At 42.1% G+C, this 26,245-nt stretch overlaps 1 protein-coding gene across 1 annotated transcript in view; it reads right to left on the reverse strand.

The window, feature by feature from the left end:
• Positions 1 to 26,245, reverse strand: part of LOC104544510 (potassium voltage-gated channel subfamily KQT member 5) — a gene marked incomplete at both ends in the record, with an annotated part of 36,790 nt that overhangs the window by 1,194 nt on the left and 9,351 nt on the right. The window contains 4 exons of the mRNA XM_010189403.1: positions 11,125 to 11,345; positions 20,096 to 20,122; positions 21,617 to 21,711; positions 24,662 to 24,757. Coding sequence (XP_010187705.1) covers positions 11,125 to 11,345; positions 20,096 to 20,122; positions 21,617 to 21,711; positions 24,662 to 24,757 — 439 coding nt within the window. The remainder of the gene's footprint in view (positions 1 to 11,124; positions 11,346 to 20,095; positions 20,123 to 21,616; positions 21,712 to 24,661; positions 24,758 to 26,245) is intronic.

Here is a 26,245-nt window from a genome sequence, read left to right on the forward strand (position 1 = left end):
CAGACTTAGTCATCCAGAAACACCGCAAGTAAACCATTTCTATTGTCACCAAATTTGAAGCGCAATCAGACACAAATGATTGCAGGACATTTTCTGCAGGTTCCTTTTGCACAAAGGCTGTAAAGTAAAACCGAAAAATATTCTTTGTCAGTCAGAAGTGCCTGGAAATTTCATGGTACCTTTTAAATCTAATAGGGACCCTATCTTGGAATAAACAGTGTTGTACGAGGCTGCACCCTCAGGAACTGGTATTGCTGCATTTCTATTGTCACAGATTTAATATTTGGCCATGCTAATTTATTGTGATGACTCTAGTTAGTTCATTACCCTCAATAATAAATATATAAACTGTTGCTGAACTGGTCCATTCACGAGGACCATCTGCTGTAGCTTTGGAGAGCGGGAGGTTTTATCTTTGATAGATCAACGAAATACGGGTTATAGCCAAGTTAACAATGTCGTCAGGTACACATGAAGCAATCAAATGCAACCTTAAAAAAAATTCAGTTTCCCATTGTTAAAGTGAAATTTTAATGCAAATCTTTGAAATCTCCCCTTCCATGCTGTTACTCTAAGTCATGCGTACAGTGATGACAAGAGTGGTTTTTCTCACACGATTTAATGAGCTTTGCTACTGACTCGGCTTATCTTCTAGATAAAATATGTACATCTCTCCACCTATCCTGCCTAACATTTGGATCCCTGCCCAGAAATATAATTCGCTAAAATAAAGTCTGTGATTAGTTTGATAGGTATATAAACTACCTACAACTCTGTTACTGAAGGTGCTAAGTGTTCCACTTTCCAGGTGCTGTGTCTGATCAGCCTCTCCAGTTACGCTTTTTATGCTACTGGTATTGCCAATGACTCTCTAAGGTTTGAATCTACTCAGTTTTGCCAGTGTAAATTAGGAATAATTCTGCTAAGGTCACAAGAGCTACAACCGTGTAACCCCCGTGGAACAGGAGAGTCTGACTTGAAAATCTGAAATAAACACATTTCTAAATGGTTCTCTTGCTGATGCCCTTCCTGGGTCCTTTGCCAAGTACAGTACCATTAATAAAAGGATGTCCTTAACACAATATATCTTTGCAGGATAGTTTTGAGAACAGTGTGGTGCAATTATAATATCCCATGTTGCTCACATGCGGATACAAAAATCAGCAAAATCTTTAGAGAGACGCTGGAAAATTCTTATCGATTTGAGGCAGCTTTAAGAAGAGATACTGCTCCTAACAAATCACCACCTTTTTTTTTTTCCTTCTAATATTCCCACTGACGTGAATTTCCTTCATTATGGCAGGCACTCAGTGCCACATGTCAGTGAGACTTGTGAACAGCTATAAACCTTGTTTGATTCATATGGGAAACATTCATGTTTCTTTATAATACTGAGCAGACTTGGGAAAAAGTTTGGGAAATGCAGAGCAACAATTTGGAAAAAAAAAACTTCTGGCTCATTCCACTTGCACTGAAATCAAAGTTCACATTCTGATGAGTTTTTCCAGTGGAAGCTGATGCTGTGGAGGACACAGTTACGAGGTGAGATGTCCTTGCATCACTTCTGTCCCTCTCGAGTTCATGTTGGAGGTCGGGGCTGCGCTGGGGTCGGTTTGGCTGCTTCGGCAGCTCCAGCTGTTCAAATCCCTGCCGGTTCCCAGACGGGGCTAAGCTCTGGCCTTTGATGAGCCCTGCTCCACGCTGCTGCCTGTTCCCTCCCCATCATTAGCAGGACATGCAGCCCCTCTGGTGCCAGCTCATGCCCAGCCCTGCAGGCATTGGCTAAATCCTTCCCCATTCCCCATCTCCTGCTCTCCTTCAGGGTAGCTCTGCATGGTCCAAGCAGGCTCCACAGGCAGCATCTGCTTTGCTGGCCTTCCTAGGGTTAGCATGGATCCTTCTTTCTCTTCAGGAGGTTCTAACTCCACCTAAACAGGCCTTGGGCAGCTCATGAGTTCTATCTTAGAATCAATGGTTTGGGTGGAAGAGACCATAAAGCTGATCCAGTCCAACCCCTGCCATGGGCAGGGACACCTCCACCAGCCCAGGCTGCTCCAAGCCCCGTCCAACCTGGCCTTGAACACTGCCAGGGAGGGGGCACCCACAGCTTCCCTGGGCAACCTGGGCCAGGGCCTCACCACCCTCACAGTCAAGAATTTCTTCCTAACATCCAGTCTAAATCTCCTCTCTTCCAGTTTAAAACCATTCCCCTCATTCTATCACTCCCTGCCCTTGTAAAAAGTCCCTCCCCAGCTTTCCTGTAGGACCCCTTCAGGAACTGGAAGGCTCCTATAAGATCACCTTGGAGCCTTCTCTTCTCCAGGCTGAACAGCCCCAACTCTCTCAGTTGGTCCTCACAGGGGAGGTGCTCCAGCCCCTGAGCATCTTTGTGGCCTCCTCTGGATCCACTCCAGCACTTCAATGTCCTTTTTGTGTTGGTGGCCCCAGCACTGGATGCAGCACTGCAGGTGGGGTCTGACCAGAGCAGAGCAGAGGGGCAGAATCCCCTCCCTGGCCCTGCTGGCCACACTTCTTGTGATGCAGCCCAGGATGGGGTTGGTTTCTGGGCTGCAGATGCACATTGGTGGCTCATGTTGAGTTTTTCATTGACTGACATCTCCAAGTCCTTGGCAGTGGCCTAGAGGTATCTTACTACAGATTTAGACCTACCCTTGCAAGGCTCCCTAAGAAGGGGTGTCAGCCAGTTTGACAACTCAGAAGCAATTCCCCTTGTCTAAAACCAGCATCTTTACAATTCAGGATGTGTTTTGATCCTAAATGTCAATCTGGAAAGTGTTTATTTCACAACTGATGAGGCATCTGCCATTATCTTACATTCCTTGACATTATTTACTTTGGGCTAAAGTCTTCTGTTTGCCACTTTTTAATTTCTTCCTCTTTCTTCCTGAAGAGCAGTCTTTGATTTAATCACACAGCAAATCAGCAATTACCAAGAAATAGAAGACAGGCATGCACAAGTCATTTAAATTGTCTTGATATTTCCCTGTTTGTCACAGTATTTATGCATTCTTCATGCAAAATCCAGTCATCTGTGATCACCCCAAATGAACAGGCTAAAAATTACACTGTTCTGAAACATTGCATGTCACCAACAAAAAAATTTACGAGTTTGTAGCTGTATTTCATATGGCTCTGTGCAAAAGTTACATGCAAGGCTTGATTTATTATTTCTGTAAATACCATGTGTCCTTTCTTCGAAGCGTTTTCTGTTGTTTAATAACACGCTTCGGCGTCGGGAAAACTGTGACATTACTCCGATCACCCTCATGCTTTCAGTGTCAGTAACTTTCAAGTAATTATGTCCCTGTTGAACAGAACCGAAAAGATTTCGCACTCTTTAATTTGTTTTCTGCAACCTGCCATGTGCTAGCAACAACAACCCAGCATTTATCAATGCATATGCCAACACCATGGACAGTCCTCTGGAAGTGACCCGTATGGTGATCCCAACATAGACCCTTTGGCTTGTTTTTTGGAAGCCCTCAGGAGCACTTAGACCTTACTCTGTAGGAGGTAGTAGTAGGCCCTGTAGTTAGGGCTCCTCATGTGGGTGATATAAATCACTCTGCTGAGGCCGAATACCCACCTTTTAGACATGGCAAAACCAAAATAGCTTCCTGGAGTTGACAGTCTGCACATGATTCTCAGTTATTCATGCTACAGCACAGTGTTGGGTCAACTTGGGTTGAAAAGCACTGATTTGGAATAAAAGTCAGAATGATTTGCTTTGTAATGCATGGCTACAGGTGAAAGATGGATGGTGGCCTAATTTTCACAGGTGCTGAGTTATATCAAGCGAGCACAGAGCTGCTCTGGCTGCCCAGGGCAGCGGTGCAGAGCACCCCAACGTGGCACACTCTTCTCCAAATTAATTTTTTGAGTAAATGAATCAGAAAGGAAATGAGTGGAGAATTCCATAATGCACAGAATGTTACACAAAACCTCCATTATGGTTTTCCCTTAAAAATTGGTCTAAGTACAAATGTCTTCATGGTTTATGTTCATGCAACTCAGGCAATTTCCCTTTATCAAAATGCAGTGTCTCAGTCTAGTGCCTTTGCCTAAATTTGTTTCATGAAACTCCTCACCTCTTCAAAAGCTCTCATTATTTTCCTGCTTGTTGGACCATGAATACGAATTCCTTTCAGTACCCCTACAAGTGATTTTCTTTCAAATTTTCCTTTGCTTTATACCATCAGCAAGCTGACTCTCTTTCACCAAGGAGTTCACATAAATCATTTCACCATGATTGCTTGCTAAGCTCCACAGGAAAAATCAGCTTTAAAAAGCAGCACTAATTGGGATGGAACTTAATCGCATGCTTAATGGTAAGAACACCCAAAGCTCCGCCAAAGAGGGAAAGGCGGCAGCCCACGTTTCCATGCTTTCCAGAGCAGAGGCCAGAAAAATGAGGCCCAGGGGAGTGAATCATGTATTTATTTCCTTTTCCTTGATCCTTGGAAAAACAAAAAGGCGTCCTTCTAATCATGAGAGAAGGACGGAGGCAGGACAGGTAAACCTCCATGATGTGCTCTTCATGTTCGATGTTCAATATTTGTCTAGAAAATGGCACGAAAATCCCTGGGAGTACACAACAGCATTTGAGTGGCAAAATTAAGAGGGAATGAATCACAGAATCACAGAATATTAGGAGTTGGCAGGGCCCTCTGGAGATCACCCAGTCCAACCCCTGCCAGAGCAGGATCACCCAGAGGAGGTCACACAGGAACACGGCCAGGGGTTTTGAATGTCTCCACAGAAGGAGACTCCACAACCTCTCTGGGCAGCCTGGGCCATGCTCTGGCACCCTCACAGTAAAAAAAGTTTTTCCTCATGTTCAAATTGAACCTCCTATGCTCCAGCTTGCTCCCATTGCCCCTTGTCCTGGCATTGGACATCCCAGAGCAGAGCCTGGCTCCTTCCTCCTGACACTCGCCCTTTCCAAATTGATCCCCATGAATGAGATCACCCCTCAGTGTCCTCTTCTCCAAGCTAAAGAGCCCCAGCTCCCTCAGCCGCTCCTCATCAGGAGATGCTGCACTCCCTCCATCATCTTTGTGGCTCTGCTGGACTCTTTCATGAGGATGACGATGGCAATATTTGAAAACCTTGTTTATGGGGAGCTTTTATGAAATGGTCATCATCTCTGTGGCAGTTTTTGAGGAGAGGAAGGAAACTGGTGCCTCCTGGAAGGAGGAGCACTTCTGCACCAGCGTGGCGGCGCAGTGGGGGTCTATGCACAGCCCCTTCCTCTCACCCTTGTCTTCCTCCTCAAAACGGCAAAACTTTCCAGATGGGAACGAGAGGAGGACAGCAGAACTGGAATTTGGTAGCTGCACTGCAGGACGAAGCAGAATATCACACAGAATAGCCCTAACAACACTGAATATGTGAAAGCATTTCTGAAAAAAGCTTGGATTTGACCAAAGTGGAAGATAGGATTGGTGGAAAGTTTTTTTACATATTCTGGGTATAATTATCCAGTCTCCTTTCTTCCTAAGTGCAATTTTTTAAGGCCAGAAACCTAATTTGTATAAGTTATCATATCACGCAGGCCAGTTCCAAATATCTAAAATTCTAGCATTCCCTTCTAACAGCCTTCAATTATCTTTAGGTATTATTTAACTTCGCAAAAATTTTCTGCACTGGCAGCGTTTCATGGAACAGCTCCCACTGCTTAATTAAAAAGGAATCCTTTTTGTTTTGAGCGATGATACGGAGGACCAGGAGACTTTCTAAAAACAATTTGTTAAATGCACAATAATTGTGCAGTTAAAATGGCTGATTTTAATACAAATAGTGGCACATTAGCCAGCAAGTTTAGCTGGTCCTGTGAGAAGATTAAGTAAGATATATGCTAGGTGACTCTAAACATGATTGTAGTGTGGATGGAATAGACTAAAATAATGCCCCCAAACCAATGGCCTGTACTTATTTACGATGACAATATGAGATTAATATAATATATCGTTGGCTCACTGAAACAAATGACTCGGAGCTTAGATCAGAATGCCAGATAATTTTTATAAGATCTTCCTAATTAATTACAGTGGCAACGATAATAAACGAGAGCTCTATCATCGAGCTAAGGAATCACAGGAAAATAAATGTCCCGTCTGGCACAAATGGATATATTGCTAATAAAGTGTCATTTAGTCTCATCATATCAATTTAAACAAATTGAGCGGCTTTGTTTGGACATCATGCGGCTTCGTTTTGAATCAGCAGCTTCAAGCTAACTGAGATGCAAAAGCAACCAAAGCGAGGACCTTTGCCACATCCAGCGGACCTTACGCAAGGTCGAGATGTTTACGCCACCGAAAGGAAAACCTGTCATTTTTGCAACACATAAATTACACGGTAGTAATTGAGGACACGGGGACCGCAATGCACAGTCGCATTCTTTCCATGGCTCTTATAATACACTCTACCCTGAGGATTTGGTGCAAGTACTCTGTAGGGAATCAAAGGCTAGAGGTCGTGTGAGTGTATAATGTTGAGGGATGGTGCAAGAAATCAAGTATTTCCTTAGAGAGTTCTTCTTAATTAATCAAATGAATTATGTTTGTAATATCTCCAGCGCTGAACGCTTTTGATGTTTTATTCAGAAAAACACACAGTGTCTCTAGGTTACAGTAAAGGCAAAATAACTCATGCAGAGGACAGTAGAAAACAAGAATAATAGGGCACTTTTGTCCCTCGCTGAGAACTGCATGAACAACATAATATCCGTTCATTACTTCAGCTGTGGCTGTGCGAGACTGCAGCATGATTTAAGCAGAAAAGGCTCTCTTCCTCAGAAAAGAGGAAAGGGATTGGAAATACAGCACTCTGGTTAATTAGTGCAGGATGTCCTCTTCAACAGGAGTCCTGGCAGGTGCAAGCCACACGTCACCAGAGACTAAGCACGTCTTTAAAATCGGGTTAAGCCTTGGGTTTCGATGTAGCTCCCCTGCGCTGCTGTTAAATGCTCTCGAGGGACTGTCTGCAGCCACACCACCGAAGCCCATCAAAGCTCTCTCAGGTTTGGATCCCATTTGCAAACGCATATTTGCAGCTGAAATCGCTGCCTGTGCCAGGCCCGCTCCGGCAACAGCAATAAATGCTTTGCAGGCAGTTTCAGAGGACTGGTGCTACCCATAAAGAAAGCCATTAGCACAACAGTTTTGCTCATGCCATTCTGAGGCTGCTGTGCCAAAATCCTCTTGGGAGATACCTGTGGCCAGCTTAAGTGTTTTACTGGCTGCCAAGAAACCCTCCTTCAGTGGTTTTGGTAGGCAGCGGGGGGGTGTTAGTAAGCTCTTGTTACTGGGCAGAAGGCTACGACATTTTCAACCGTGTTAGCCTCTTAGCTGCTGTCTGGATGAGAAAATTCCCTTTACAGGCCATTTTCTAATTGCTAAAGCTTTGTTTTTTCCAGCTGTCTCTTTCTGATGGTTTTGGCCCAGATTCCAACCACGTCCTTTGTCAGGACTCAGTCAGCCCTGCAAGGCCGCTGTGTTGATGATCTCCCTTAGATCTCCCTCGTACGCCAACCGTTTCTCTTCCTTTCCGAACACTCTACTTATATATTTGCTTCTTTGCCTTATTTTTAGATGGATTTCAGTGCACTTCATCTCTGTAATAAGGTAGTTCCTCCTTTGCCTGCACTAACAGAGGAACATTTATAACCCCAAATCCATAAGCTGAAGGAAAAATCAAGCTAATCTGAGTTGTCTTTTCATTTGGAAGGGGAATTTCACAGGGAGGGGTTATTATATTTTCATTATATCACTGACACAAAGTTTTGACACTGGACTGAGTACCAAATACTATGTTGTCTCCATATGAAAGATCTATTGCAAGTGTCATTTCTTCTCCCCCCAAACATGCCACAGAGATTTAAGAATCACCAGAAGGACCAGATTTTCAAGGGTATTATTTTGTGCCCAGACTTTTATCTAGAAAGATATGATTTCTAATTTGGCTGGAAGACCAGCACACCAGAATAATTAATCTTTTGGCCAGAGATTCCTCAAGGAGGAACCTGGAGGACCTGACAACTGTGAGATATTAATAAAATGCTGCAAATACTGTACTTCCATCCAGTGAAAAAATGCAAGATGTTCTAAATTCAATGCATCATCTCCAGATCCTTTTCACTGAGCTGTCAAATGTGGAATGCATGCTAAATTATGAAACTGGAAACACACTGAAGAAAGAAAATAAAAAGGAAAAATCAAGGTTGGTAGTGGCTGACATTTCCTGGAATGGATTGGTGTCCTGGTTTGAGCTAAGTAGAACTAATTTTCTATTTACTGATTTTACTTTTCAGCTCAGCCTCTTCTAAGTGGCTGAACTTGCTGAAACTAGCAGCGTGTTTATGCAGTATGTGCTGCTATGAGTAATAACGTTCAAGGCCACTGTCTCACCATGGGTGTCGCGTCTGCCCCTAGGGGTGATGGACCCAAACCTGACCAACGAGGTATTCCATCCCACACACGTCATACTCGGTATAAAGCCAAGGGATCACGAGGGTCTCGACCCTTCTTCCATCTTGGAGCCCTTGCATATTAAACCCTTCTGTCCGTCTGGATCCTGCAATGGCCGAGGTCTGAGCAGACCCTGCTGGTTTGTCTGCCTCTGATCCTGATCTGTGTGTTCCTGCGTCAGCTCCCACTGCTGCTGAGTTGGGTCTGGGACTTTTCCAGTGCCCTGCTCCCAGAGCCTCTGGCGACATATTCGTCATTGGGGGAGGGTGGGGGGAGGATTTGATATTGATTTTGTATATATTTGTACATATCTGTATATATTTCATTATTTTCCTATTTACATTATTATCCTGTAGTATTAGTACTATTGTTATATTAAATCTGTTAGTTACTTTTCCAACCCATAAAGCCTCTCTCCCTTATTCTCTTTTCTCTTCCCTTCTGGGGAGGGGAGAGGGGATAATAGAGAGCGTCTGTCCAGGATTCAGTGGCCAGCCCAGCCCTAAACCAGGACAACTGGGTAAGGTAGCAAGAAGCTGCCTTTTGGCAATGAGCACACTGGCCATCTCTCTGGTGATACCAGTCCTAGAAGCAGCTGGACGAGGTCCCAGAGTGGAAACTTGGCAATTGCCTAAAAGCTGGAGACAATAGGAGCTGCTCCTCCTGCCTTGGATGAGAAATTGGCCATATCTGCTGGCCCCAGTTCATACGGGTGGACTGGAGGCTGGAAACCGCTGACAAGGAAATGGGTCGCGCTCGCCCTGAGGAGCGGGAAGATCTGTAAGGATTTACGCACAGCAGTGAACGTTGTTTTGTTATTATCCTTCATCTGCAGAAAACACCCAAGGTGCTACTCATGCCACCTTTTCCGCCAAGGGGACACAATAGGAGGCAACATGATCTTCTGGTGCAGATCACTGTGATTAACGACAATACGTACAGGACAAAATAGAGGAAATGCTTCTGGGACAAATGGACTGATGAAAAATTAAACAGACACGTGAGGAGGGCCGGAGCAGAAATGAGGTGTTGATACCCCAGGAGTGTGCTCAACAAATTACGCTTTTCTTAAGTCACTTCCAGGCACAGTATGAGTTATGAAGGGGGGAATTAACCTATGAAATCACTTCTGGCATGGTTTTGGGGAGATACTCGCACTATCTAAGTGATCACATAGGAAACCTAAATTTAGACAGGGTAGCTTGAACCCCACTCTGGTACCCAGAGCATTTCTCACTTCCTTTTGCGGTGCAAGCAGCCTTGTCCCAGCTCCACGTCAGGGTGAGACCCAGGCTAGCATGACACAGCCCCTGTGCTACAGCTGCCATGGGACGTGAGCCAGGGCCTGTGCCCCAAAAACAAAGTGAGGAGCAGTGTGCAACCTGGACTGCAGCCTGGTGGCTGGTACACCCCAGCAGCTCGCTGTCAGGCAGCCAAATTTGGGATTTGCGCATCTAAGAGGTCTCCACGGGGGAGGGTTAGCTTGGAGCGATGACCTTAGCAAACACTGTTGGTTTGTCTTGTTTGCCCTCCAGGAAATGTTTATTTACCCAGGCTTTTCCTGAAGAGATACGTTGCGTAGGAAGTCCTCAGCTGAGGGATGGGGCATTTCAGTTCACTGGGTATTTTGCAACCTACGTCTGTGATCATAAGCGCGCTAAAAAGGAAGCAGATACTGAAATTGCACTTCTGTCTAATTAGTTTTACTACAATTACTGGATGTAATATGTGTGACTGCCATCACAGAAAGAGTTCAGAGTTATATCTCTTTACATGGATCAAATTTATGTTGTACACTTCTCATAAAGTCAGGGTCACTGCCTCCTGTTGTAGCTGGTCAATTGGTTTTCCTCATTTGCTGTCTGAGGGTCCCACAGGAAAGAACAAAACATTCATAGGTTTGGAGAAATATGAATGGAGAAACCCAAATCCAAACCTGCTGGGGACCTCCAGAGATGCGTGAGTGCACTTTTTGGTCTTGGACCTGTCCCTACAGATGTTGGGTTCGTCCCGCGCCCTCATCTCCTGCCTACCAGGGGCTGCTTTCACTCCCTTTGGTGCTCCCTGGTTGAGTCACTGTCTCAGTTTTGGCAAGGTTCTGTAGATCACAGAATCACAGAATATTAGGAATTGGACGGGATGTCTAGAGATCACCCAGTCCAACCCCTGCCAGAGCAGGATCACCCAGAGGAGGTCACACAGGAACACGGCCAGGGGTTTTGAATGTCTGCAGAGAAGGAGACTCCACAATCTCTCTGGGCAGCCTGGGCCATGCTCTGGCACCCTCATGCTGACCAAGTGTTTCCTCATGTTCAGGTTGAACCTCCTATGCTCCAGCTTGCTCCCATTGCCCCTTGTCCTGTCATCAGCTATCACAGAGCAGAGCCTGGCTCCTTCCTCCTGACACTACATGAAGTTCTTTACCTTGGCAAGCTCCTGTGCCTGGGGGGGGTCAGTGCTCCCTATGGACATTGACACAAGATTTCCTATTAAAAAAACCAAAATCCCATTGGCATGCTCTGCCCCAGTATAGTGATTGTTTCTGCTTTCCGAAAACAGGTCGCATTCACAGTGGGGGTGTATGGGAGTGTAAGCAGCGCGCGATGGCCAGCGGGCCACGAAAAGCTCCTACCGTCGACCACGGGTTTGGGCTGGGAGCTCTTCAGCCGCAGCGAGGGCCTGAAGCGGGTTCGGTCGTTGAAGCTCCAGCTCTTCTGCACTTTGGTTGGGCTGCCCTCAGTGGCAATGTCGGCACTTGGTGAGCGGCGGTCTCCGACCGAAGACTGCCTGTTCTTGATGCTCTGACCTCGCGGGCTGGCCATCCGGACCCGCTCCTTGAAACTTAGCTTTTGACTGCGGAGAAGAGAAATGTATCTTAGTTCATCGTTCCTCCAATCCACTTCTGGTTTTTCTATTTTATGATAACTGAAAATAATGTCTAAAAATTCTCAGTGGTATGAATATGTTTCTTACACACTTTTATTTCCATTGAATATATTTCATTTGGGAACGAAACTGATTCGATGTAATTGTTTTTTGATAGAGGCATTATCAATCTTACAGTACAGAAAAACCTTGTAGAGGAAATTAAAATTAACAAATACAAACAAATTTCACCTAATTATTATAGATAATAATAATTAATTTTTTTTCTAATATTTTACTAATTTTTTTTTCTATTCCTGGAATTTTAAATAGGCTTATTTTCATCTTAGTCAGCCCAGCTCAGTGCACTTCTGGCCACCTCTTCAGATAAACAAGAACAAAACGTATTCTGTTATTACCGCATGCCATGTAGTATTGTTTGGTTTTATTTCTTTAAGCAGGCAAAACCACTGTTAGTACATTCATGCTTTTTCAAGATGTGGCACTTCCAACATTTCGTATGCATTGTTAGTGACCACCCATACCCAGGACTCCTTGTTACAGCACTTACTTGGACAAGATGAAACCGAAAATTAACAAAACATCCAAGAAACAGCGTGATGACCGGTTAATGGGGATGCAATGATATGCTGTGTGCACCCTAAAGTCATTGCTGGAGGTTAAGCTGGAGCTGACACTTTAGGACAGGTAGAAGAGCCCAGCCAAGCTCATAATTGTGACTGCTGGATCCATGGTGGCCCTGTGGTCTCATAGTTGGCCAATTCTAAGCTGATTTTTTTCCCTCCTGTGCTTATAACTCTCCTCTCCAGTCAGCTAAATGTGGGATATGTAGATATTCCTACTTCCCAGTACTTAAATGTAATTTGTTCATGTTCAAACATATCTGATGAACATCCTGTGGTCACCTTGACTATCTGCCTACGCTTTTTCATGATTTAACATTTTGGCCTTTGCTTGTCTCTTCCTGTAGTAGAAGGCGTGAAGGGGAAACAGAAAGGCAGTCTGATACCAAGTTTTGGAAACCTTGTTTATCGCTCTCTACAACTGCCTGAAAGGAGGGGATAAAGAGGTGGGGGTTGGTCTCTTCTTCCATGTAACCAGGGACAGGACGAGAGGAAATGGCCTCAAGTTGCACCAGGGGAGGTTTAGGTTGGATCTGAGGAAAAATGTCTGTAGTGCAAGAGTGGTCAAGCACTGGAAGGGGCTGCCCAGGGAGGTGGTGGAGTCCCCATCCCTGCAAGGGTTCAAGAAGCGCCTGGATGTGGCCCTTCAGGACATGGTTTAGTGGCCATGGTGGGGCTGGGTTGATGGTTGGACCTGATGATCTTAGAGGTCTCTTCCAGCCTTAAGGATTCCGTGACTCTGTTTTATCTACAGGGTGAAGTTCAATTGCCTGTACAAGGGAATGGTTGGCTTGATCTGGGGTCCCATTCTTGCAAGGGGAGAGATGGGAGCTGCTCTTGGTACGATGGTACGAGGTCCTTGCAGCCCTACTGCCCTGGCCTGGGCTTTGGTGGTGCTTTTAAAACACCCATAGCAAAGACTGCCTACCTGCAAATTTTAATTGTAATTGAAGTTTCGATGCTTTCCGGTACTCTCAAAGTCTTTGTGTTTAACTTTAGCATGCCTATAAGATGTTTTCAACAGAAATTAGTTAACTAACGCTAACATGGACTATGTGGTTCTTAGATGTTTAACCAATTGCACTCTGAAAATACAGTGTTAATATGTAATTATATGACATGAAAAGTAGTGATAAACTTCTGTGGCTGTGAAATGCTGAGATAATCAGATATCTTTGTCCATGCATAGCATAGCATAGCATAGCATTTCATTCTGAAAGCAACCATCACTGAGAGCAGAAGGATGCAGTTTGTAGCAGGCAAAGCACATGCTGGGAAAGCTTAGAATGAGATAATTTTCAAGAACGCTAAAAAATGAGCACATCAGTAGAAAGATTATTAGATCAATGTATTTCTATATGGCATGTTGAATCACTTGAAAGAATACCTTTACTATAATTTCTGAATGTAATTCCCTTCTTCCCTTGCCGAAAGAAAGCGGTTGTTGAAATAAACACATCACGGTGCTGGAAGTGTTATCTATTTCCATTGCAAATTGTTACCCAGACCTGCAGTCCTGTGTGCTGTTGCATATGCAATACCAAAGACCCACATAACCTACTATTTGAAAGAAAAGTGAGGTCTAAATTGGAGTTTTCAATAAAAGTTAACATTTCAAGACTGAGTTACGTTTCAGCTCAGGAATCTTTTTGCATTGTACAACTTAATGAAAACATAAGCTGTAAAATATTTCTTAACTGCATTATTACATTGTCATACTATACAGCATGAGCAATGGACTTTTTATTACAGGTACTATTCCTAGGTATGTGTCTCCTGTGCTTTTTTTAACTCCTCTTGTGGCTCAAATTGTATTTGCTATTGAAGAATGAAACCAAATTCTATTTTTTGTTTACAAATCTTAAAGTTTCTGGACAGCTCAATTCCTGTCGCGCTAATTAAATTGAAAGGAAAATTGATAAAATAGCCATAAAAATGATCAGTATGGACCATATGTTTTATAATCCCATCAACTGAAAAATTAAAATGAAAATTTAAAAAAATAGAAAAAAACCCACATGTTGTCGATTAATCTGTACTAATGAAAGCAATGGCCGCCTTTAACAGATTCGTACACATGATTATTCCATTTATAAAAGCTGAATGGTACACAATGGCTACTTAACCTGAATATCTTTAGTTCTCCAAATCAAAGCAATGAGGCAATGGTGAAAGGAACAGTAGACACTTCATCTGTACTAGAGACATTTCTCAAAAGCGCAACGCTGAGAATGAAAATATTAATTTAAAATGCAGACCTCGTACTTAAAAAAAAAAAAAATCAAATCAAATTAATTCTGCTTTGTAGCAACGGCAACGTAACGGCATGCCAAGGGTCCATGCGGAGGATGCTGCATCGCGAAGAGCAACGCAGCCCCTGAAGGCAGCGCGGTTTGGAAACTCTTATGTTGCACCTTGGGGGTTTCTCCAAAGACGTTGGTTATAGCAGTTCGCTTCTTGGATCCCTGCTCCTGCTTTGAGACTGGTGGGAAATGTCCCTGAAGGCGCTGGGTCCTGCTCAGCGCTGGCATAAATGGTTTGAGTTCACACTGGGGAGCAGAAAGCTGCTGCCCTTGCAACCGCACTGCCATGGGGCTCTTCTCTGTGTGACAAATAACATGAAGGAATAACTGAGTCAGAGCATTCTGGGGGTGTTCTGACCAGGTTTTTTCCACAGTGAAAATCCCTTTCCCTATAGGCCATATAGCTCCAATATCTTGTTTCTGTGTTTCAATAGAAGTAGAGATGGTGTCAGGGATACAGAGTGGAGATAACTTCATGTTCTTTCAAGCATCTCGGGGCATCCTGCATTGAATCAGCAGCTGCTGAAACCTTTAGGGCCCTTTACTCTGATTTAATGCTCATTGGATTAGCACTGACACAGCTTTGCTAAAAATCCTTCACCTCTTGCAGGACCTAGCCCAGGATATTTTTCTCTTTCCTCTTTTCTCCCCTCTTTTCACATGATCTACAAATCTATATCACGCTTGAATTAATGTAAACTGAATGGCCATTGGAAATTCACATATCCCTGTAACTACTCCCAAACTTTAAGTTGGTCAAAAATGCCATAAGAAGGAATCAGGAAAATGGGTGTCTAAATGCTTTCTGAAATGACACATTTCTGAAACGACAATTAAATTCCCGAATCAGACCTAAATGACAAAGACCTGAGAGAACCACAGCTCTCTTCAGTCCTCTCTGCATTCTTCTGGATGTGCGTCTGTCCATCATTTCTTGTACCTTACGTGATTTACCTATATGGCATATAGATATATTTGCTTTCTCTTGCAATCTTCCTTGGCAGTGGTACTCTTTTGGGACCGATTGCTCCTCTATTCTTGTAGGTTGCCAGTTGTGGAATATATTCGAATCGATAAAAGATGCTTTGAAGCAGCTTTTAGTGGAGACCAATTCCAACTGGCACCTGAAAAAAGGAGCTCTGAAAAAGAAGTAAGTGACTTTTCTCTGTTTGTTGGCCTTCTGGAGGGCCAGTTGTTGGGTCTCACCACTCAAAGGACTGTCTAGTTCTTATTTCTTTTTTAAATGCTGTCTTACTTGCTAAAGGATCAGGTGTTGAGGGACACTAGAGGTCACTGTAGCTTCACTGCAGGGAGAATGAACACTGTGCTGGACCAAATGACTACACTTGATAAGATTTTCTTTTAATTGATATGTGCCTACAAACCTTTGCTTTTCTCTCCCATACAGCTCAGTTTCCCTTCCATGGATCATCTTAATCTACTTTCTGGTTAACTGAGCATCTCCTTGCCTCCCACTTCCACTCCCTGTTTTCCCTGCCTGCCTTCCTGTGTTTCTGGTCACGTTTACCTACTTGCTTGCTAACAGTCACAATTTACAATTTGCTTTTCATCTTTTCAGACTGGTGGAAGTGGGAATAGGAGGAAAATGAAACGAATCAGAAGTAACTGGAGGGCCTCATGGTGAGGGGAAATGCTTTGGATCAGAAGCTAAAACTGACAAAAGTTATCACCCGTGACAAACAACAGCAATCAAACGTACGTGCCAATTTTCAGCAGCTAACTTCAGATAAGTACAGATGTTGATTCTTACCAAGCCTACGGTCGACTTCACTGAAATTAAGCTAAGTTGAACAAATGCAAATGCAATGGTTGGTACAGCGAGGCCTGGAGTTCAAGGCTTCTCCACCAGTCTCATTCTAGGGGCATGAACCCAAGAAATGTTATATCTCATAGCAGTGTTATATCTCGTACCTTCAATGAGTAATAGCAAGAATTTCAGGGACATGATGTCTTAAGGTTCAATTGTCAAACAGAAAAAAATAAATGAAGTTCATGGGTTTTGAGTATTTTTTCCTTTTTCAAAACAGTTTCCAGATGAAGAGAAACTATTTTTATCTCCATTTTCTGTATCAGTTTGTACTTCTGTTGTCTTTTAAATTATTTTTAAAAAGCAAGGAAAAAATGTAATAAGCTTTAGTTATAAATCAAGGCTTTCTTCCCGTAAGATCCATCCATCTAGGAATTACCATTTTTGGTAAGAGACACAATTTCCACAGAATTCAGCTGAAGCAGATGGTTGATTTCACATGCATTCCTCTACCTCCCAGTCCAGGATGCAGGCACAGCTTCCACGGGCTGTGTCCAAGGGGATTCTTCTCAACAACCATTGCACATTTTGACTGTTGATATCGCCTATTATCTTACAGCTTAACATTCCCCACTAATTACTAGATGGAGAACTCAACTGCCATGGTTATAAAAATCCTCTTGGACCTGGGCAAATGTCTTTACTCAAATGTTCAACCTCAGTTTTAGATCTCTGCAGGGTAACGCATTCCAAAAGTTCAAGTCCAGGGGAAGGGGGCTTTGGCAAACCGCGGCGTGCTGCACACTGCGACTGTCTGACCAGATGGGATTTAAAGAATTATTTATTATTTATTGCCACTCTCTTAATGTCATTGCAGGCAACAAGCAATGAGGGGAACCACAAGCACTTAAAAAAAAAATAAAATCAAGAAGCCTCCTTTTGGAGAAGTAAGGAACTGTAAAGCACTAAGGAAGGGAAGTAAATGGATCATGCACCTGATGTTAGTCGGCATTCTCAAACATCATGTCAATAGGCAGGATGCTGAATACCTATGTTTCCGAGGGGTGTACATCCTGAAGAGCTTCTCTTTATTACTACAAAGCTTACTAGGAGTGAGGGGAGATAGAGGACCGTGTTACTAAGCATTCCACTGCTGGGGAAGGGGTTAGGCTTTCCACCTCAATTTAGACGCTGCATCACTGGCAATTTCCTTTTCATATGGTGCATGCAAAGAGTTTACATTAAATCTATTTTTAGAAATGGATATGATATAGGAGAGGGAGAGAATTCCAGAGTACAATTTACTCAGAGCAGGGATTAGATTTTCCCCCATATATACTCCTACACTGGCAAAACTCCTTATTGCACGGTTATCTGAATGGGGAAGTCATACCCAGGCCCCCTGGTTCCACCCCCAGATGGATGACATTCATCCTTTGCAGACACCCAATGCATGTCCTATGCACAGCTTAAGACTGCTTCTACTCTCAGGATGTTGTAACATTCATCAGTCTTGGTCTAGTTTCCTGCACAGGAAGAATTTCAGCCACATTGTATAACTGAACAGAAATAAGTATTATTTGTGTTCAGTGTGTGCATTTGTAGATACGGAGAATTTAACATACAGGCTTTGAAAATGGTGTGCAGAACTGTAGAACTGATTTACAGAAATATCTCATTTACAGCTTGGATACACCAGAGAGGTTGTCTACCATTACTTTTGATAAATAATTAATTAGAATACTTGCCTATAATATTTTGAGAAATGCAACTTTCATATTTTTCTTAAAATCAATATGAAGCTACCGCCTCATAAGCAAAGCTCTCTCAACTCAAATGCACAGCAACATTTGGTTACCTAATGAGAGACTGTAGGTCTATACATGCCAAAATGCAAGAATTCATTTCTGTAAATATGAAAGTCACTTTGGCAGGAAAGAAAATAATTAACTTTCACCTAAAGTAAGCAAAGTTTTTCTCCACTGTTATTAGAATGGAGTAGAGAGCAAAGAGCATATTCAGAAAGCAATCCAGTGTGCTACTTGTACAAACACATCTTCATTTAAAGAGGGAAACAAGAAGCAGCTTACTTAGTTCACAGAGCATCCCATGCAAGTCACTCAGCATTGCAATAAGAAAGAAGTCATACAGTCGAGGACAGTTATCTCAAAGTACATTGGCATTTACATTTTTACCACAGAAGACCACATATACCACAAATGATACAATTAAATAATACAAACATACAGCAATATATCACTATAAGAACGATAAACAGCCACTGACAAAACACACCTTTTTTAAAAGGCACTGAGTGGCCTGTAGGGTTTTTACTGTAGACCAGGATCTCAGGAGTTGACCAGTTCATTTTTATACCTACACTAATTTGCAGCAGTGCACATAATTAGTTAAGGGTTTCAGAAGGGACAAACATCTTCCATTCAGTGAAAATTAAGTGAAAAATTCTGGCTAAATCATTGGCTACTTTTAAAACCACAACAGTTATCAACAACATGGTGCATGTAATTTTGACAGCTGGGTGTCTTTTTTGCATCTAGCTTCTTCTTGTAAGCAAATTTGTCTCTTTAAGTGCCACAGATACAACTGGGAATAACCTCTCCCCTCCGCACAAATCACTGTTTTGGAGGTACATACTCATTTACTGCCAACTTCAGTCTCACCTTTCAAAAAGCTGAGGTAAATTTGAAATGTTGCTGTTGAAGGAGTAGGAAATACGGCTGGCGAGTGCAAAAATTTTTGATCAGGCTGTAATAATTTAATGAGATCGATACTTTGCTAGCGACCCTATGGAGGTAATGTCTGTGAAGAGTCACAGAACCAATGGAGCAGGCAAAGTGTGCTCGAGGGACATCTCAGAGCAAATCCCCTCCAGTCACTGTGACACCAACACCAGTTACGTGAACAAGGGACTGAATAACCCAAGAGAGTTTGTGAACCACAGCACAACTCAAGGGGCAGGTTTATTTCAGGGGTTGATGTGCCACCGACTTATTTACTCTTGTCTTTTCATCGTTTTCTTCTTGGAGGTAAACTCCACTATTTACTGATTGTGCTGAAACTGCAGTGCTGGCTGCTGAACGCCCGCGGACTCCCATCCCTGATGAGTTTTGGGGCTTGGGTAATTTCTCATGTGGCCACGGAGGCCTTTCCTGTCCCTAAGGATCTGAGCTAGAAATACAGCAAAGAGCAGCAATTCCTCTTACTGCCTTAGGACATGCATCTCCAGGGCTTTATTTATCCAGTGAGGACAGCCCTACCAAGGCCTGGCAAGGTTTCCAGCCGGTGTCCAGGCTGAGTTGAACCCCACCTGCCCTCCCAGCCAGCAGCAGTGGGCCTTATTTAAGGAGAGATGCCAGGCTGTCTCCTCTGCCCAAACAGGGACATGCCAGAGTGCAAACCGTGTGGCTGGGAGGAGGTGAACCACTGCTTTCCACCCCCCTGCCATGTCTCAAAATGCTCTTTGAGAGGGAATGGCAGAAAAGTGGGGAAAACGTGGAGATGTGGCTCTGAGGAAGCCCTGAGGATGCCCCTGCAGGGCAGCACAGGCCCTTGCTGAGGTGATAGCCAGACAGCACTGCTGTGGGGTCCTCCCTCGGCCACAGGGGGCTGGTTCAAAAAGCCAAATTCAACTATGTGCTTGTAACTTCCACTGCGATTCCTAAAAACCTTGAGCATTGATTTTATGGCAAAAGCCGGGGGCCGCATCCTTGCCCAGGAGCTGGATCTGGAGATGCTGCTCCACTTGCTGCTCTGCTACAGCTCAAACTGAGCTCCCCCTCAAAGTTAAAAAATTGCATATTTTTCCCACACAAAAAGTGGCACAAAGAAGCAAATTTCAGCAGCATTAGTCTATCAATATGAGTTTAAAAAAAATAACAGTTTGTGATTATTATCAGTTAGCAGTTACAGCTCATTGAACCTACTGTACAGAACCTGAAACATCTCAAAGCCATTAAAAACCAGCGATTTCACAGATAAAAAAAAAGAAGAGAAACTACAAACCTGCTAGAAGCTTCCCCTTGTTCTTTTCTTCAGGTCAGGACGTGGGAGGGAAAAACATACTTGTTATGCAGATAGTAATCACATTACTTAGTTACAGATGATGTTAGATATATGATGAACATAAATGGAAATGTTAATTAGTGTACAACACACACGTTACATTGCAACCACAAAAACATTCAAGCAAGACTTGTAACTACAATGCTTTTGAAAAAGGAAGTTTTAATTTAACACATGCACAACATGCTTAGTACATACCACTGCAGACTGAGTTGGCAAAGCACTTAGGCAAAATGCATTGCTGACACATATATAACAGAAAGCTGTAGGCTCTTATTAGAGAAAGTTATTTCTGGTAAATAAAAAGGTTTAATTTTAGGATAGCACAGCAATAGGCTTACTTAAAATAACAAGTAGATGCACTTTTGAGGGACAGTCACATTTTAGAATGTTTTAGGTGGGATGCAGCTTTATTATTTGGCTAATTTTATATCCATCCATTTGTACCAATGTTGCCTTCAACCCGTTTGTATATGTCAAAAACCAATGTTCCATGTAACTTTTAATCTGAAAGTTCCTTTTAGGTGGGAGCATTTTGGAATTACAGTTATGGTAATGGATTACTTATGGCTCTGTTCTTGTCAACTCTTTGAAATTCAAAGATCAGCTTTGGGTACCCAGCCAAACCTCTTTTTGGCTGAGCTTTTTGGCACACAATTACCTTTTTACTGTCATGTGGATGTTCATCACCCAGCTTTGAGAGAAACCACTAATTCTCTTGCACTGTCTGCAATAACAACAGTTAGGACGCTTATCAGAGCTTTCCCATCAGGTTCTTAGCGCTCTTCTTTTTGATTTTCATAGAATATCTTTTACTTCCTGATTTGTGCCCCATATTAAATCAGTCAACTTACTGCATTCTGGTAATTTTTTTACTGAATTATTGAAGAGTCTTGGGCCGCCAGTGCTCTGTGAATTCTCACCCAAGCTAGGACACCAAATATTTCCCGTCTACCAAACCATGACATCAGGTCTTTTTAGTCATCTTCCACTGACTGTGTATGTAACTGAGGATATAATTCGCCCCAAGGAAATACAGAAATTATAACGAAAAAGAGCAAATCCCCCAGTGCATTCACCTGCAGGATACCCCAAGGCTCTCTTCACTCACAAGGGCAGATCTATAGCTATGGCATTATACAGAGACACAGGCATAAAAATACCATTAAATCAAGGAACAAGCTCTGCATTAAACTTTGCATTTTCCTCCTCTGAGATAATTTGGAACTGGGTGAAACATTAACCTTGATATATGAGTGGGGTTTTGGGAAAATCTTTCTAATGCCTGTTGCATTTGTCCCACTGTCCTAGGCTCCTAGATAATATTGATCGGCTTTGTTAGTTGAAATTTTTAACGAGAGGACTTAAGAAGACAAAACAAGACGAAACAGACAAACTGTAATTCTCTATAAGCTTGAACAGAACATCGAGAACAGCACCAGCTGCCATATTTGTACCTACTTTGTAGGGCTGCAGGTATGCAAGGCCTTCAAATGAGGCTTCCAGGTAGCAATGGAAACCGATTTCTCATCAGCCGCATAACTACGCCATACACACTACGTGCAGGATATATGGTAAAAAAAGAAAAAAACAAGGCAAGAGGGAGCAGGGGATGAAACAAAAAAAAAATTGAAAAGCAGATTAGTAACCAATACAAGTCATGGCTTTCTTTTATCATTCATAGCACTGATACATGCCTGAGGGGAGGAAGAATACTTTCATAATATCGCCAGGTGGCTGTCAGGTTTGTTCGGCTGGCGTCGGTAGAATAAAACCGCCAGGAAGCCTGGTGTGGGGAAACAATAGAAAAGCACAAAGGAACCAAGAACATGAAGTGCCAATGCCGCCACCCTGACTACGGAGAGAGGGGATTTCGTTCAGATTGGGATGTGCTGCATTAGGTTGACTGAGGAAATGCCAGTAAAAACCTACCAAAACATTTGTGAATCACAGCTCACTTTACACAGTAAAGTAAGAGTTACTGGCTTTGTGGAAGCACCAGGAGATATGCAGCACATAAAGGTGCTCTAAAAAGCATCGCAGTGATTTATCTGTGACAGGTCCATAGGGGACACCCACACAAACTTGCAGTCTGAGGTAAAGAAAGTGTCATAATACATTCTGTAAATGATAATGAAAACCAGACAAAAGGCATTTGGAAGAAAAGTGACATATTCTCTGTGGTTTGAAATACTGCTAAATGTTTAAAAACACAAAATAAATAATTTCAACGGCGAGTGACCAAAGCATAGCATTGAAAATGTATCCAGCGTTTAGATTTATAACTGCATGTAGACAGTAAGACAGATCATCGGTCCTACAACCTGGAACAGCTTCCCTGATGTCAGCAAAACGGTATTAATTTGTACTGGCTGAGTATCTGTGCTTCCTGTGTATTGTCAACCAGTAAATGTCATCCAGGTATTCCTGTAGCGTCTAATACCCTGCGTTTTCCTATGGTGTATCTCCCAGAAATACATCTAATCTTCATCTACAGATGGAGAACCTGTCACTTACTTTGTAAATTGTTCCACTGGTTGATCATGCTCATTGTCAAAAATCTCCGCGTTATTTTTAACTTCAAACTCTTTGGGTTTGGCTTATAGCCAGAGATATTAGTTATGTTTCTGCCTGCTGCGTTAAATAGTCTGTAGGTTCCAGTACCTCCTCTCTGGACTTGTATGTTCAAATAATATTCACAGCGAGTATTTCTTATAAGCTAAAGAAATTGGGAAAAGTGTGTCCACATGAAACATTTCAGGGTTCTATAGTGATATCTTTAAGTCAGGCAAAGGCTCTAACAGGGCACATCTATGGCAACAGAGGTGTTACCACAGACTAATTCTGCAGAGTAACTGATTAGAAAATAGACATTAACCTGGTAAGCTAGAACACACTGATTTCCACAGTAGTTCATTATCAATATCCACAGTAGACAATTTAAAAAACCCTGGGCACTATTACAGTGGACAATGACACGCAGTTCAGACACATTCTGCAATTTATGAAGATGAAATTTTCTCCAGTGCTGGACTCATTTTTTCAAATGTTTTCTTTGCTTTCTCCAATTTTCCAGTCTCATTTACAAACTGTAGACGCTGAGTTGATGTGCAGCATGTTAATACCAACATCACCATACACAGTGGTAATATCAGCCTTGTTATCCTACTCGTTACCTTTCTGGTTCTGTATCTAACAACCACAATAAATTAGCTGGAGTAACATATTGGGAACTTGTATGAGGCGCTTGACCCTTCTTTCCCATTCTTTCTCCTCTCTGTTTCTTATCCTTCAACAAATCCTTTCCAAAGTCACTAATACTGGGATAGAGGCCTCTTGTCATAGTATGAATTCATTGTTTCTAGATCGAGATTTGTATTTGGTGTGTTAAGACATTTAGTAGGAATCATTCCACCCTGTAAAGTCACCCAGAGCATCCTCAGGCTCATTCCCATGTGCCTGCCCTCATCTTTCCTATTCTGCCAGGCCTTGTGCCATTGGCAAATACCTCCATCAGCAATTTTATATTCATTTCCAGATCACTGAAAATGCTGAGCATGCAAATGAATGCGTAAATCTCAAGCATTTAATATTTAATAATCATTGAACGGTAATAATGGAAAACATTTATTAACTTTAAGAATGTTTCAAAGGGAACCTGGCATCTATCCTGAACTTATCATGGACCTCTGGTATATTCATGCTCAGCTTCTTTATTTGGACTTACTATTTCATAATTTAAAAAACCACCATGAATGGCACACAGAAAACACTTGGGATCCCAAGAAAATAAACTAGGATGGTAGAAGATTATTTCTCCCCTTTTTTTTCTCCCGTGCACGAAATAGCGTAAAGCTTGGTGCAGAATTATTTAGAAGATTTTATCTTTTTTTAATTAGGACAGTAAGTTAAGGAAAAAACCCATGCAAAACAGCCGTTTATCAAATATCATGCCACTTTTGCTTTAAAAAAAAAATCTTTCCAAATCGTTGATCTGCACCATCACGTCCATATTGGAGCTGAAACCACTTCAGGCAATTTTGGAATTGCTGGCGCCTACAGTTCCAGCTTTTGAATTGACTGATAGTGAAAGCAATTCTCTGGGCAGGACGCTTTTCATTTTCACCAAGTATATCACTCATTGGAGCACTCTAAACCCTGTAGTAGATGAAAAGTAGCTTAATATAGGCAAGAGCGCTGTGCTGTCAGCTGGGTTGTCTAAGGATCAATTCTGCTTTTCCAAGTAATTCACTAACTGCAGGCATGCAATTGATATCCTTGAGTGAGTTTCTTCAGCATGGATAGAAAAACTCAAATACTGCACATAGAAATGCTCTATACACAACTATGGCAACACACGGCAATCACCGAACAAACTCATTTCACGAGACTAACCAATCTCTTAAATGTTATTTCCACAAAACTTTCCCAACTGAAATAACGAAACTTGTCCTAATATGTACTTTAAATCACCTCCTATTATCTTTTCGCTGATTTCGTATTTACCTGAATTAGGCTGGCAGCTGGATTCCTCCTTTTCTCAAAGTGTTTCTGACGATGCTGTTCCTGCACTTTTAACGCGAATCCTGAGCCAAGGATGCCCTGCAATGCAACACACCATTTATCATTATGTAGGTAGGTTTTTTTCAACAAACTTACATAATTACAAAGATTTTGTGAAGCTGCTACGCCATATATTTGCTTCAGATAACACATCTATGACAGTACAAGGCTTAACAACAGCGAGGCCAGAGACTCCTTACTGAAGGGATAACATCTGCGGTGCTACCAATGACCGCTCATCCCAGCCATTGCTGGGGTTTGTGCTACGTTGTGTTCCTGCAACTCTAAAGGTCATGGAGATATATATATACACACACATATATATATACATATATACATGCAAAATCAAGCAGGAACATTCAGAGGAATTTAAGCCAAAAATGATGAAATGACCAGCTGCCAGATATACCACATATATGGACCTCAAAGTCCGTATCTGCAGTACTTATTATAACCTCTGATTTTAGAAAAGTTAGAAAATGCCTTGCTTAACAGACTAAGATAATTTCTTCAAAAACCATCTAAATGATCCCCATTGCTCAGTCTATCGGCTATGGAAAAAGCTGACCCTAACCTTTCCCCTTATTAGCCTTTTTATCTTTGAAAAAATAAGATAAATTTGACTCCTGCGGAACAGACCCAAAGATTGAGAATGTTTCCCTCCTTGGCTTGCAAGGAGTGCAATATTTCTGCTGGACGTGTCTGCATTATAAAGATTTCCACCTGACTCCTAGTCAGGATAAAATATTAGAAATGCATGAGATTCACATAGATCTCTTGTTTTACAGACAGATTTGACACAAAAGTGTTTATGAGGAAAATGAGTATCTGCACATAGATACGACATGAGGAACAAAAAGTTCTGGCATCTCTGATATGTACGGTTATTCATCTTTTACATGTTCATTGTAGTCCTCCTAAGAATAACGTTCTTGTTAGTGGTGACTAGGTAACAAAGGGAATTAATTACAGTAGCTGCCATTAAATGCCAAAGATTCACAAACAGGTAATGTATTATAATTATAATGATAATTTTAATGAATTATAACATGCCAGAGATACTGAAATACTCTCTGTGCTTAGAGTAAGAAAGAAATGCGGTACACACGATGATTCAATACTGCTGGCAAATGCTGACTTTTAATCTTGGTTTGTCTATATGATTGAAGACAAATGTATTATTACAACACACATGTTTTATAGTGGCCTACAGATAATGAACCTGAGTATTCAAATACTGATATTCTGTATATGTTGCACTGGATGCAATACAACAAAATACAGATGTCACTTCTGATTTCAAGCTTATTCAATACTGATTTTAAAAAGAAAAGAAATTCACTCATAAAATGAAGTTATTTCTGAAGCTACACTATATTTTAGTCATTAGATGATTCCCATTTCCATTAAAGCCTCTTGAACATTGACAAAAACAACATAAATAAACTGTCATGTTTATTTACAGTCACTCACAGAAAATGATAGTTGCATTTTTACATCCAACGACATTAACTTTTGGTTGATCTG

The sequence above is a fragment of the Mesitornis unicolor genome, unplaced genomic scaffold (genome assembly GCF_000695765.1).
Source record: "Mesitornis unicolor isolate BGI_N332 unplaced genomic scaffold, ASM69576v1 scaffold40337, whole genome shotgun sequence".
NCBI classification, from domain to species: Eukaryota; Metazoa; Chordata; class Aves; order Mesitornithiformes; family Mesitornithidae; genus Mesitornis; species Mesitornis unicolor.